At 37.6% G+C, this 14,319-nt stretch overlaps 1 protein-coding gene across 10 annotated transcripts in view; it reads right to left on the bottom strand.

The window, feature by feature from the left end:
- The window catches only part of ubr5 (ubiquitin protein ligase E3 component n-recognin 5), a 186,750-nt gene that overhangs the window by 37,719 nt on the left and 134,712 nt on the right, over positions 1-14,319 (bottom strand). For all 10 annotated transcript variants that reach the window (XM_059972068.1, XM_059972101.1, XM_059972059.1 and 7 more), the window contains 5 exons: positions 12,459-12,716; positions 11,689-11,957; positions 9,391-9,602; positions 7,204-7,434; positions 3,267-3,340 (listed from right to left, as the gene is read on the bottom strand). In XM_059972068.1, the coding sequence (XP_059828051.1) occupies positions 3,267-3,340; positions 7,204-7,434; positions 9,391-9,602; positions 11,689-11,957; positions 12,459-12,716 (1,044 nt within the window). The remainder of the gene's footprint in view (positions 1-3,266; positions 3,341-7,203; positions 7,435-9,390; positions 9,603-11,688; positions 11,958-12,458; positions 12,717-14,319) is intronic.

The raw sequence follows: 14,319 nt of genomic DNA on the forward strand, positions 1-14,319 counted from the left end.
AGTGTATTGAAATCCAATCCAAGTATAATCTTCTGCTGACTTACCCAATTGAACGACAACTGTTGAGACATAAAACTCAATTTTACATTCACGAGGATAGAACTGGTAGTTCATTAGCCAATCGCTTAAAATCTTTTACAGTTAATCGTCAAATCACAGAAATTTTTAAAGATAATGGAACTAAGACATCCGACCATTCTGAAATTAACAACATATTTAAAGACTTTTACCCTAAGTTGGATCAGTCTGACTCTTCTTCAGATGATACCTATATGAATGCTTTTTTCAGTAATATCAACATTCCTACATTGTCTGCTGATAGTCTAACACAGTTAGATCAGCCTATTTCCAATGAAGAAGTGGCTGAGGCTATACGTGCTTTACTTTCTGGTAAGACCCCAGGACCTGATGGCTTTCCTGGGGAGTTTTATAAAACTTTCGCTACGTTACTTACACCTTATTTATCCTCTGTTTTATCAGAGTCCTTTAAATCAGGTAAACACCCTCAATCTTTTTATGAAGCTTTTATTTCTCTTATTCTTAAAAAAAATAAAAATCCAGCTGAATGTTCTTCATACAGACCGATTTCCTTTTTAAATGTTGATGCAAAAATTTTATCCAAAATCTTAGCTCGAAGACTTGAAAATATTCTACCATCTATTATATCATATGACCAGACAGGATTTATTACAAAACGTTACTCACATTTTAATATACGTCGGTTATTGAATGTGATATATTCACCATCCAAAAAAAAAAATCAGTGTATATTATCCTTAGATGCAGAAAAAGCCTTTGATAGGATTGAGTGGAATTATCTTTTTAAGACCTTAGAAAAGTTTAATTTTGGGCCCAATTTTATTCGTTGGGTTAAATTAATCTATTTGTCTCCTACCACTCAGGTTATTACTAACTCCCAAATTTCTAAGCCCTTTAAATTACAGTGGGGAACTAGACAAGGATGTCCTCTTAGTCCTTTACTTTTTGCTTTAGCTATAGAACCCTTAGCAATAGCACTTCGAGAATCTAAGGACATTTCTGGTATACTAAGGGAAGGTATGTCTCATAAAATTTCATTATACGCTGACGGTATTTCACTTTTTATCTCTAATAACACTGAAACTTCTTTACCTTTGGTTCTTTCCTTAATCTCCCAGTTTAGTTCTTTTTCAGGATATAAGCTGAACCTACATAAAAGTGAGTTATTTCCTTTAAATGACCTAATATCATCAAATGCCAAATTTCCGTTCAAAGTTGTTACAAGTCAATTTACATATCTAGGTGTAACAATGACTAAAAACTTCAAGAATTTATTCAAAGAAAACTTAAACCCCTTATTGAATTATGTGAAAAAGACGCTTTCTAAATGGTCCCCTCTTTCTTTAACCCTAATTGGCCGAATTAATTTGATTAAAATGAAGATTCTTCCTAAATTTTTATATCTTTTTCAGGCCTTACATATTTTTATTCCTCAGACCTACTTTGATTCTTTAGATTCAATTTTAACCTCTTATATTTGGAATAATAAACAAGCTCATTTAAGTTAAGTTTACTTACAAAGAAATAACGAGGTGGGTGGACCCACCAATTTTAGGTTTTACTACTGGGCTGCCAATATAAGGAATATTACTTTCTGGTCCTATGATATTTATCGTAAAGATTGCCCATCATGGGTCTCCTTATAAGTTAATTCTGTAAAAAATTCCTCTATTGTCTCTCTTCTTGGATCATACTCTTCTTTTTCAGCAAATAAAACAACAGATAACATAATTGTTAAGCAAACCTTAAGGATCTGGTCTCAACTTAGAAAATTTTTTGGTTTAGCAAATTTTTCATTATCATCTCCCATTCTCCTTAATTTTTTTTTATCCCTTCCATGACTGATAAAAGTCTTTAGAGATTGGGATGAATTAAGTATTAAGTGTTTTTGGGACCTGTTTATCTCAGCATCTCTTGCTTCATTTGACCAATTGTCAAATAAATTTGCACTCCCAAAATCACATTTTTACAGATATCTTCAAATTAGAGATTTTCTACGTTTCCAATTAGCTATTTTCCTATAGGTCCTGATAAAAATTTACTGGACGATCTTTTAAATTTAAAACCTTTTGTTAATGGTTCTATTACCAGTATCTATAACTTGTTGATTGATTCTAGACAAGATTTTTTTTAGATAAAATAAAAAAAGTCTGGGAGGATGACCTAAATTGTCAGATTTCTGATGACAGATGGAATAAAATTCTTAAACGGGTTAATAAATCAACTTTCTGTGCTCGTCATTCTCTTCTACAATTTAAAGTGGTTCATAGAGCTTACATTTCTAAACAGAAGCTCTCCAGTTCTTAACAGAATGTTTCTCCACTTTTTAATAAATGCAACTCTGCTGATGCCTCTTTAATTCATAGGTTTTGGTTTTGCCCTACAATTGAAAAGTTTTGGCAGGAAGTATTCCATACCTTTTCACAACTTTTTAGGGTCCAATTTGACCCAAATCCCCTTACTGCCTTGTTTGGTATTATTGCAAATGAAGATATAACTTTAAATACTCCTAACCTACAGGTTTTAGTTTTTACCTCTCTTTTAGCAAGAAGAGCAATCTTGCTTAAATGGAAGGAGTCTACCCCTCCTACACATCTTCAATGGCTACGTGATATTATGGGTTTTAAATTTAGAAAAGATCCGCTGCTCAGTCTTAAATTCGAAACAATCCTTTTATGATATTTGGGGACCTTTCCTAAATTACTTTTCCAATTTATAAAGTATATCAGTGCACAGACTTTTATGTATATTTTTATCTTCTCTTAAAGTGAATGCTTTTTTTTTCTAATTATCCATTGTCATCCATCAGCTTTTTTCTTTGGTAGTTGGTAGGGGGTTGACTTTTTTTAATATATATAAAAAATTTCTTTTATGATGTATGAACTCTCTTTAAATTTTTGATTACAGAGTGGTATACCTTTATGTGTTATGCTATAACATTTTGATCAATTTTATTATAATATATGAACGTACACAAGTTATGTTGAGATGTATCTATGTGTTGCGCTCTGTAAATCTTTTTTCTGAATAAAAAAATTGTAAAAAGAAAGAAAGAAGTTACATCAAATCAGTTTCAGCTGTGAAGCAGCAATAAAATCCAATTGCGACTGTAACTCAATACACAATGCAAACCAGCTTCCTTCTCCATTGACTCCATCTACACCATGTAAAATAAAAAGAATAGCCTTGATATTCTGTAAGCCATTTCTACATACAAATATACTTACTTTGATTGGTATCGTCTTCATTTTCATGTTCTGAATCTTCATTGTCAAGACCCAATTCCAACAACTCTCGAGTCCTGCAACAATAGCATTAGATCCAAATATAAAACTTTCTTAGCTTGAAAGTAAAAGTTACTCAAAGTAACTCAAGGACAGAAACTATTTTTCAAATTACTACAATGGACCACTTTTAGTTTTGAAAAACATTTTACCTCTGAAACCAAATCAGGTTTTACATTGCAATACCCTCTTCACTGTGCAGCCCACTCTAAAAAAAAAATGCTGCCATTGGAAAAGTTTGTGTTTCAGCCTGCATTTATTTATTCAGATGCAGCATGGTATAGGCCCTTCGAGACATGCTGCCTAGCAACCGCTGATTTAACCCTATCCTAATCACAGGACAATTTACAATGACCAATTAAACCTACAACCAGTACATCTTTGGACTGTGGGAAGAAACCAGAGCATCTGGAGGAAACAGATGCCTTCCACAGGAAGGACATACAAACTCCTTACAGAGAGCAATGGGAATTGAACCCAGCTAGCTGCTACTGTAAAACATTGTGCTAACCAGTACACTATCATGCCCCCCCCCCCCGAGGGACATCCAAATACTGATGTACTCTGGAAATATTTGAGCAATACAATACGGGAAATATTTGCCAGTTTTTTGATTGTTTTGGATTCAGCATCATCTAAATTCTCCACAATTCACAGTTTTAGTTTCGAACATTATTCATTCTAAAGTGGTGCTATTTTGTTCCTAGATAGAGCAACAAGCATATATGCCCTATCAATGAGAGCATTTGCAGCTGCAAAGACAAGTTCAACAGATCAAAAACAAAGATGCCAGTCCTACTTCCCCATCTTGGAGTTATTGCAAATTTAGTAGTGTTGCTCATTAGGCTCCAAGGATCCCACCAACCTTAAGAAATGATCAATTATAATGAAACAAAAACTCTTATAAATCATATAATATCCACTCTAATAAGAGTCAACTGACCCATAACACAATATTTTACTCTGAAAGATACCATTCAGCCCTTTTAACTCTATACTGCCTTTCGACAGAGCTTAACAAAAGCTGCAGTCCAGCAGCTCAGCATCTAAACTAACTGCTTAGATTGTTTGAAGTAAGGTATAACCATGGCTGCTCATGCTATAACGACTTTAAAATAAGACCAGGATTCTATCTATTTCCACAAAGATCTCTTGTTGGTAGTCAACAGCAGATCGATTTGGACATTCTGCCTAAAGCAATTTTATTTACTGTGCTGCTTACAAACTAACCACTGTTGCTCACATTATTCACAGATCATTAAATACTTACAAGATATGATAAGCTTTAAATAAATGCTCCTTAACTGTAATTAAAGGTAGTACCCTTTGATTTTCCAGCAATTAATTCTTATTTTAGAACATTTCAAATACAAAAATGTCACAAAGTCCAATAATCAAACTTTAAAGTGGGATGAAGCAAAAGGACACTTCAAAGCAAGAGGACACAGCTGAATGAGCATAAAATTCAAATATGCAATTCAAATCTAATGCAAAAAATCCCCAAGGAAAATTAAATAATTTAATAAAGTAGGACATAACCAGCATTGAGACTCAATGTAAGGAACTGGCTGTTGAAAGGCCAATTAAACCCTCATGTATGGTTTTTCAGCCTCTGCTACCAGCTCAAAGACCTTCTATACCAGTACCAGAGGGGTTCAGTTGAAGATTCTCAACAGCATTACTGTCAAATCCAGATTGTGTCAATATCCAATAGTTGTATTTGAGATTTAAGCCTCAAAAAGGAGCAGGCCAGAAGAGACTGGCTCCTCTGTCATGAGTCACAATAGACAATAGACAAAAGGTGCAGAAGTAGACCATTCGGCCCCTCGAGTCTGCACCGCCATTCTGAGATCATGGCTGATCATTCACTATCAATACCCAGTCCCTGCCTTGTCCCCATATCCCTTGATTCCCCTATCCATCAGATATCTATCCAGCTCCTTCTTGAAAGCATCCAGAGAATTGGCCTCCACCGTCTTCCGAGGCAGTGCATTCCACACCACAACTCTCTGGGAGAAGAAGCTCTTCCTCAACTCTGTTTTAAATAACTGACCTCTTATTCTCAATCCATGCCCTCTGGTACTGGACTCTCCCAACATCTGGAACATATTTCCTGCCTCAATCCTATCAAATCCTTTAATTATCTTAAATGTTTCAATCAGATCCCCTCTCAATCTCCTCAATTCCAGCGTGTACAAGCCCAATCTCTCCAATCTCTCTGCGTAAGACAGCCCTGCCATCCCAGGAATCAACCTAGTAAATCTACGCTGCACTTCCTCAATTGCCAGAATGTCCTTCCTTAAACCTGGAGACCAAAACTGTACACAATATTCCAGGTGTGGTCTCACCAGGGCCCTGTACAAATGCAAAAGAACATCCTTGCTCTTGTATTCAATTCCCCTTGTAACAAAGGCCAACATTCCATTTGCCCTCTTCACTGCCTGTTGCACTTGCTCATTCACCTTCATTGACTGGTGAACTAGGACTCCTAGGTCTCTTTGCATTTCTCCCTTACCTAACTCGACACCGTTCAGACAATACTCTGCCCTCTTGTTCCTGCTTCCAAAGTGGATAACTTCACATTTATTCACATTGAATGACATCTGCCAAGTATCTGCCCACTCACTCAGCCTATCCAAGTCTCCCTGTATTCTCCTAACGTCCTCTTCGCATGTCACACTGCCACCCAGTTTAGTATCGTCAGCAAACTTGCTGATATAGTTTTCAATGCCCTCATCTAAATCATTGACATAAATCGTAAAGAGCTGTGGTCCCAATACAGAGCCCTGTGGTACCCCACTAGTCACCTCCAGCCAGTCCGAGAAACACCCATTCACTGCTACCCTTTGCTTTCTATCTGCCAACCAGTTTTCTATCCATGTTGAAACCCTGCCCCCAATGCCATGAGCTCTGATTTTACTCACCAATCTCCTTTGTGGCACCTTATCGAATGCCTTCTGAAAATCTAGGTACACAACATACATTGGCTTACCCTCATCTAACATCCTTTTTTACATCCTCAAAAAACTCCAACAGATTAGTCAAGCATGATTTGCCCTTGGTAAATCCATGCTGGCTCGGCCTAATCCTATTTCTGCCATCTAGATGTGCCACTATTTCGTCCTTAATAATAGACTCAAGCATCTTCCCAACGACTGACGATAGTTCTCCGTTTTCTCCTTCCCTCCCTTCTTGAAAAGTGGGACAACATTAGCCACTCTCCAATCTTCAGGAACTGATCCTGAATCTAAGGAACATTGGAAAATGGTCTGATCCCTTAATGCCTTTCCTTTTACAAAGCTAGGTCAGGAGTGCAATGGAAATCTTGCCTGGGTAGGTAAATTCCCCAAGAATATCTATAGCTCATTGTTATGCTGTGTACTATGGATAGTGAGGCTCTCACTGGATTTCAAATACACTGTTTTCAACATTGGTGCGTTCTAGTTACAATGCATACATTCCACAGGAATCTTTGCGAAATTCTTCATCAGCTTCCATCTACATTAACAAACTTATCTCTGGGGAGGTAAATTCATTGGATACATTTAAAGAGAACTTGATTAGCAAGGCGTCAAAGGTTATGGGCAGGAAGCAGGAGAATGGGATTGAGAGAGATAATAAGTCAAACATGAAGGTATGGTAGAACAGACTCAATAAACCTAATGGCCTAGTTCTATCTTATCTCCAAACTCTACCAACACTTGCCTTCCTGATATGTACTTTTCTTTAATCACTGAAAGGTCACGTTCTTGTAAAATCCTAATTACACCATCATTCAGGTACAGAGAGCAAAAGATTGACAGAAGAGCCAATTAGATTTTTATTCATAAAAGTAGTTCGGTTTTTAGAATCAGTCTTCTTAAAATTTGAACTCAAGTACCGTTTTCGATCTAGTTGTGGTGTATCCAGTGTTGTCTGTTGATTCATTGCTTTAATCCAATAAATAAGTGCTTGGAAGACGTATGCTACGTGCTTTAGTGAACAAACGTCCAGTACTGGCAGAACATCAGAATGTTCATCATTGTGCGAACGCATCAGAGAAAGAGCATAGTTAAGAAAATCACCACGAGCAGACATCATTCCTTGACGGGCATTCAACAAGGTGGCACGCCTGGACAGGGGTCAAAATATTGAAAAGAACAGAATATATATATTAAAATTTAATATTCATCCTTCTTTTGAATTAATTCAGCCTACACCAAAACAAATACTGAAACTGCCTTCAAACCCAAATTGGGGTATGATTTAGTTCTTTTTATCAAGGCTTCTAATAAGACTGATTTTCATACAATGCTTTCCTCAAAAACTTTACATTGATACATGCATAATGTCAGTATGTTCTCAAAGACCACTGATGGCTACTTCAGAAAAATAGATATTTCCTAACATAAATCATCTGGGGGGAAAACTTTTGTATGCTATTAACCAATTTCAATTTGAAATCAAGAAACAAACTTCAAAAAAGTATTTATATACAATTACATGCCTGACAGAAATTTTGTCAAAAGTTCCTCTAAAATGGTAGCACCTATGATAACATTTTTCAACAACTATAAACAGATAATTTATAAGGCTTAAATCAATAGTATTACGGTAAACGATAAGTGTCCTTTGATCTAATAATGCTTTGCCTTCAACAACCAAATAACGTGCTATGCCGCAGTAAATCATTTTGGTAAGTCAACAGATCATGATAGGTAATACAGGTAAACAACTAACAGACCATAATAGGTAAACACCTCCAGTATGATGATTCTCAACACTGGTGCCCTACAGAGTCCTGAGCACAGCTACTTCACTGTCTATATACTCATGACCAGATTCTGCCTCATCTACAAGTTTGCAGATGATAGATCATAGTGGGCTGTATCTCAGAGTGTAGTAACTTGATGGCATGGCAAAAACCTTTCCCGTAATGTCAGCAAAATAAAAGAGGTGGTAATAAATATGAGTGGGGACGGGGCTGTGGGGGGGGGGGGGAGAGGATGCATCTGCTCCTGTTTACATCAGATGTGCTGAGGTTGAGAGGGTTGAGAGCTTCAAGTTCCTAGGGGGTAAGCATCACCGATACCCTGCTCTGTTCAATCATGGTGATGCCATGGCCAAGAAAGCACACCAGTACCTCTGCTTCAAGAGGCTAATAAAATTTGCATGCTCCTTTTGACCCCAATTGTAATCAGTTTACCGGAAAAGCATTCTACGTGGATGCCTCACGGCTCGGTATGTCAACTGCTCAGTACGTAACTAAGAAACCGCAGAGAGTGACAGACACAGCTTAGCATATCATGGAAACCAGCCACCCCTCCATGAACTGTCTGCAATTCATATTTGCAGCCTTGGTGAAGCAACTAGCATAATTAAATACCCTGTCTACTCTGAACATTCTCTCCCCTCCCCAACCCCCCCACCCCCCAACAGATAGAAGTTACAAAAGCCTGAAAGCATGCAGCATGAGACTCAAGGACAGCTACTATCACACTGTTATAGGATTGTTGAAGGGTTCCCTAGTATGAAAGGATGGACTCTTGACCTTACAATTTACCTTATCGTCCGCCAACATTGCACTTCCACTGCAACATTTTTTTTCCGAACTCATATTGATTTACACCATACTCTTTCAATGCACTGCTGTAATGAATTGATCACTATGTGTACAGATGACAGTACACAAGACAAGCTTTTCACTGTACTTTGATACATGTGACAATAATTATAACACATATTTGGGGTGGGGGAAGTAGTGTGGGGTCAAAAAAAAGGTGATTAAGGAAAGAGGTCAGGACAGTAAAATTACGACTGACGTTCATCCAATGACAAAGTTCATAAAAATTCCATTGTAAAATGATGGACAGGCTGAAATTAATTCAGGAAAATATGTTCATGACTGGAAAAATGCATGGAAACTGTGCCAAGGGCAAGATTAACCTGCTATGAACACACGTACTAAAAGCTCAGAAAAACACTGGCTTCGGAGTATTTTTGTTAGACAAGACAGCATTTTTCCATCTTAAATTTAGTGGCATCATGCTACCATTACATCAAGAGAATCTATATAATGAGAACTCACCTTCTTCCCTCTAAAGTTCTCAGACTGGCTTCTTCACGTGCTGTTAATCTTTCTCTCCTGGCAGAATTTTGTGAAGCATGCAATGGATGACTTGGATGACCTGGATCTCCAGCTGAAGATAATGCTGAACCATACCGCAACTGAGCCTCAGTGGAATCCATGATACTGACCATCCAGTTCCACGTGGGCATAAGCTTTTCCTCAACATAATTCTGTAGAAATGATTAAGACTTTAAATAGTAGAGAGGATGAACATTCATCTGCTTAAACACAAGAACGTCATTTAATTAGGACAAGGTGGGGAGGAGGAAAAAGTAGAAAAAGGATTATTTCAGAGATCCTTAACAATTTTGCAAGATCATGTTTATTCTATCAGCACCTGCACAGACAAGACTCCTCAATTGCTAATTCAATGAAGAAACTGGAGGTCAGGGAGTAGTCTACTTGTATAGATGTGACAGACAATATTCAATGAAAAATTAGTTTCACCATTACAAATTAAAGTCAAATCTTATATATAATGAAATTACCACTATTAGGAATTAAGCACTCAGGTTACAACCCAATGGAAAATTAAGGCCTTTAATACTAAAGTAACTTGTGCAATCTGTTCTGTAGGCTGGATTAAACAGCCCTTTTCAAAATTTATATGATAATGGGGAGAAAAATAACTTAAGCATTTAATGCAATGAAGAACTTTAGGCATAATTTATCAAGTGGTTTATACTGTCACCAGGTTTTCCTCCTTGGCCCTCAAAAATATGTTCAACACAGCAATGAACTGAATTCACACAACTTCCATTATCCTAAGGTACCCCCAAAAGCTTTCATACTTTAAATAAAGTACTTTTAAATTGCTCACTCTTGTAACATGGACATTAAGGAGCTAATCCACACAGAGAAAGATCACACAAACTGCAGTGCCACTGAATCTAGACCATATCAACTACTTTTTCAATGATACCTTAAAAATACTGAGTACTACATTGGATATAACCTGTTTGCTTCTTTGCCTCTCAGAATAAACCAACAGAACTTTTGTATTCATTTAGAGTCACAGAACATACAGCACAGGAGGATCACCTTGGGCCTATCTAGTCTGTGCTGAACTGTTGGTCTGCCTAGTTCCATCAACCTGCCTTCCATACCCTTCCCATCCATGTACCTATCCAAATTTCCCTTAAATATTGAAATCGAACCTGCATGCACCATTTCCATTGTCAGCTTTTTCCACACTCTCACCACCTTGAGTGAAGTTCCTCCTCGTGTCCCCTATTCACCCTTAACCCATGAACTCTAGTTCTAGTCTCATCCAATCTCAATGGAAAAGCCTGTTTGCATTTACCCTATCTATACCCCTCATAAAGTTCTAACTTATTCACATGACAGAACAGATGAGTTTGACATCCAAAGGATGACAAATTCCACATTGCAGCACTCCCTCCTTATTCAGTAATGGTCAAAAGTGGCAGACTAGCCTAAGCTCATGTCCTCAACACCTCCACTATTCTCTCACTTACTGTAAGATACTGCTGAAAACAGACTTCTTTGTTCAAAATTTTGATCATTTTCTGTAGTGTTTTACAGGCGCACGTTTTAGTCTCCATTAATGTTGCTCTGCATGCATTAGCTGACAATGCCGAATGCTGCTGCTACCAAGGAGAAGCATTTAAAATCAAGCCTCAAAGCAATTTCTTTGTGCCAAAAGTGTAGATAGTAACATAATGGAACCAAGACTCTTGTGTAACGACACATTAGAAGACAGGCATTAGAGGACCATGAATCTGTTATTCTGAAGGAAAATACTTTTTAAAAGTCAAATGCCAAGGTGGGAACTGGGATTCAGAAGAAAAAAAGTGTTCTCCTTTGGCAGAGATACGAAGGGGACTACATGGGCGGGAGGGGTATGGAGTGCTACAGACCAGGTGTGGTTTGATGGGACTAGGCAGAATAACAGTTCAACCTGGACTGGATAGGCTGAAGGGTCAGTTTCTGTGCTGCACTGCCATATGACTTGATTGAAAATTGTTCTCTCCACATTTAATTTCCAGCCATCAGTGTATAAAATGCAGTAAGTTTTGAAACAGAACTAAAGTTGAGACATTAAACATAAATTAGAGAAGGAAAGGTCCAATGAACAAAGACAAAAGCCTAATACAGCAGGTGCAAGAATGGTTCAGAGAAATACAATTTTCTTCTCCACTGGCAAATAAAACACATTAGGAAAAGTGACAACAATTATTAAGGTTAAAGAGGACAATATATATACTTGTTACCACTTATTAAAACTTGACAAACCTGCAAGTTAATGGCATCCTGGTACGTTATTTTCAAGGCAGCTGGAATCTGGGAGTACACCAAGTGGTTATACTTTGGAATTAAGCCCATGAGATCCGAGATCTGCCGTATTACGATACTATAGGCTCGTGCTAGGCTGCTTGCTGATGTGAGGTAGCTACTAGAATTACTTGCTTCCAGAGCTGCAGCAGCTGCAGCTGCACTGGTGCTGATTGTAGCGCTGCGTCGCAAGGTAGAAGGGTCAATGTAAATTAAACCTGCTGAGCCACCTGGAAAAGATGCATTAGATAAAACCATAACAATTCAGTTCTACTTAAATCAACTCAAACAACAAGTAACAAATAAAGAAAATATTCTCAGAGCCAAGCACAAGAAATTCTGCAGATGCTGGAAATCTAGCACAAAATGATGAAGCAACTGAGTAGGTCAGGCAGCACCTATGGCGAGGAATAAACTGTCAATTTTTTGGCCAAGACCTTTTATCAGGACTCATGAAGGGTCTTGGCCTGTAAGGTTGACTGTTTATTTCCTCTCCATAGATACTTTCAGTCCTAAAGCCTATCATATATGATTCAAATGATTAGAACAGGTTACACTAAAACAACTTCCAGTTATAAATTTGAAATGGGTTTAAAAGATCAATTAAGTTACATCTTAAAATTGGTTTAATTCCTAAATTTCCTTTGCTAGTTTTAGAGTCTGGAGTAATTCAGAAGTCCTTATTTTATTGCCTTGCTTAATTTTATAGATGCCTATCCATTAGAACTTACCTGCAGGAGTGCTATTACTAGATGGAGCTGTACTGTTAGACCGTTGGTTCTGAGTGCTGCGCACTGCCCACTGCATGGAACGTGGTGCCTGAGCTGCACTGTTTGCATGAGAGCTGCTGGTGGTTCTCTCCAAAGGCTCATCTTGTAAAAACGTATCCTGTTCCTCATCATCGCTCTGACTGCTGCTGCTGTCAGAATCACTGGAGTCATTGGATTGAGAATCATCTTCCGAGAAAAATGCTGGAACGCTGCTGGCACCTGGTAGTCAACATTTATGGTTATTCAGATCGGAACAGGCAAGTGTTCAAATTAATTGGACTGTTGTACTTAAACTGCAAAGCTAATTTATAACATTTATACAAAAAAGTACTTTCCAGTCTGAAGTAATGATTTAGAAATTACTGTTAACTACAAAGACTGAAGAAAACTACACTTCAGAGCTTCCGGTGATACATTTGTAGATTAAATTTTATTTTGCACAAGTGATTGCCATAGAGCTACCTGAATACAACTAATAAGTCACTCATTAAGGTTGAAACACACTTGCTATAAAAAAAGAAAAAATTTGTGAACTCTTTACAATTATCTGGTTTTCTGCATGAGTTACTCAAAATGTGGTATGATCTTCATCTTATAGACAAACACAATCTGCCTAAACTAATAAGACAAACAATTGCACTTTTCATGTCTTTATTGAACTTATCATTTAATTATTCGCAGTCCAGGCTGGAAAAAGTGTGTGAACCTTTGTTTTTAATAACTGGTAGAACCTTCTTTAACAGCATAACCTCCACCAAAAGTTTCTTGTAGGTGCTGATCAGACTTGCACGAAGGCAAGGGGGAACTTTAGATCATTCCTCCATACAAAACTGTTTCAGTTCATTAGTATTTCTGGAATACCTTGCAAGAACAACTCACTTTAGGCCAGGCCACAGCATCTCAATTGGGATAAGATCTGGACTCTGACTTGACCATTCCACAAACACAAATTTTCTTCTTTTTAAACCATTCTGTTGTTGATTTACTCTTGTGCTTCAAATCACTGTCTTATTGCATTATCCAACTTCTGTTAAGCTTCAGGTGACAGGCTACTACCCTGACATTCTCTTATAAAATATCTTGACAAAATTTTGAATTCATTGTTCCCTCAATGACTGCAATCTGTGCAAGCGCTGAGGCAGCAAAGCAGCTCCAAACTATGATGCTCCCTCCACCATGCTTCATAGTTGGTGTTGGTGCATGGTGCCCTTTTATCTCCAAACACAGCGGTATGCATTTGTCTCATCTATTCACAGAACACTGTCCCAGAAGTGTTGTGGAGGTATCCAGGTGGTAATTTGCAAACTTGAGATGCACAGCAAAGTTTTTTTTGAGAGCTCTGGTTTCCTCCGTGGTGTCCTTCCATGAACACCATTTGTGTTTAGTGTTTTTTTTAATATATGGTGGACACATGAATAGGTTCTAGAGATTCCTGCACACTTTTGCTGTTAACTCTGGGTGCTTTTTCACCTCCTTCAGCATTAGTGTTATCTTTGCAGGATGCACACTGCTTGGGAGGGTACCAATGATACTGAATTTCCTCCATTTCCTGGACAAATTCTCTTATTGTGGACTGGTGAACAATCAGGTCTTTAGAAATGCTTTTGTAGTCTTTTCCAGCTTCTTGTATCTCTACAATTCTTCTTCTAAAGTTCCCTGAAAGTTATTTTGATTAAGGCATGGTGCACATAAACTGATCTCTTGAGAAGAGCAGACCGACAATAACCCAACAGTGCATCTTTTTTTTTATATAGGCAGGACACCTCTACAAACCACACCTACAATCTCATCTTATTGATTGGAACATTTGTCTCCAAATAGC

Source organism: Hypanus sabinus, chromosome 1, assembly GCF_030144855.1.
Source record: "Hypanus sabinus isolate sHypSab1 chromosome 1, sHypSab1.hap1, whole genome shotgun sequence".
Classification (NCBI taxonomy): Eukaryota; Metazoa; Chordata; class Chondrichthyes; order Myliobatiformes; family Dasyatidae; genus Hypanus; species Hypanus sabinus.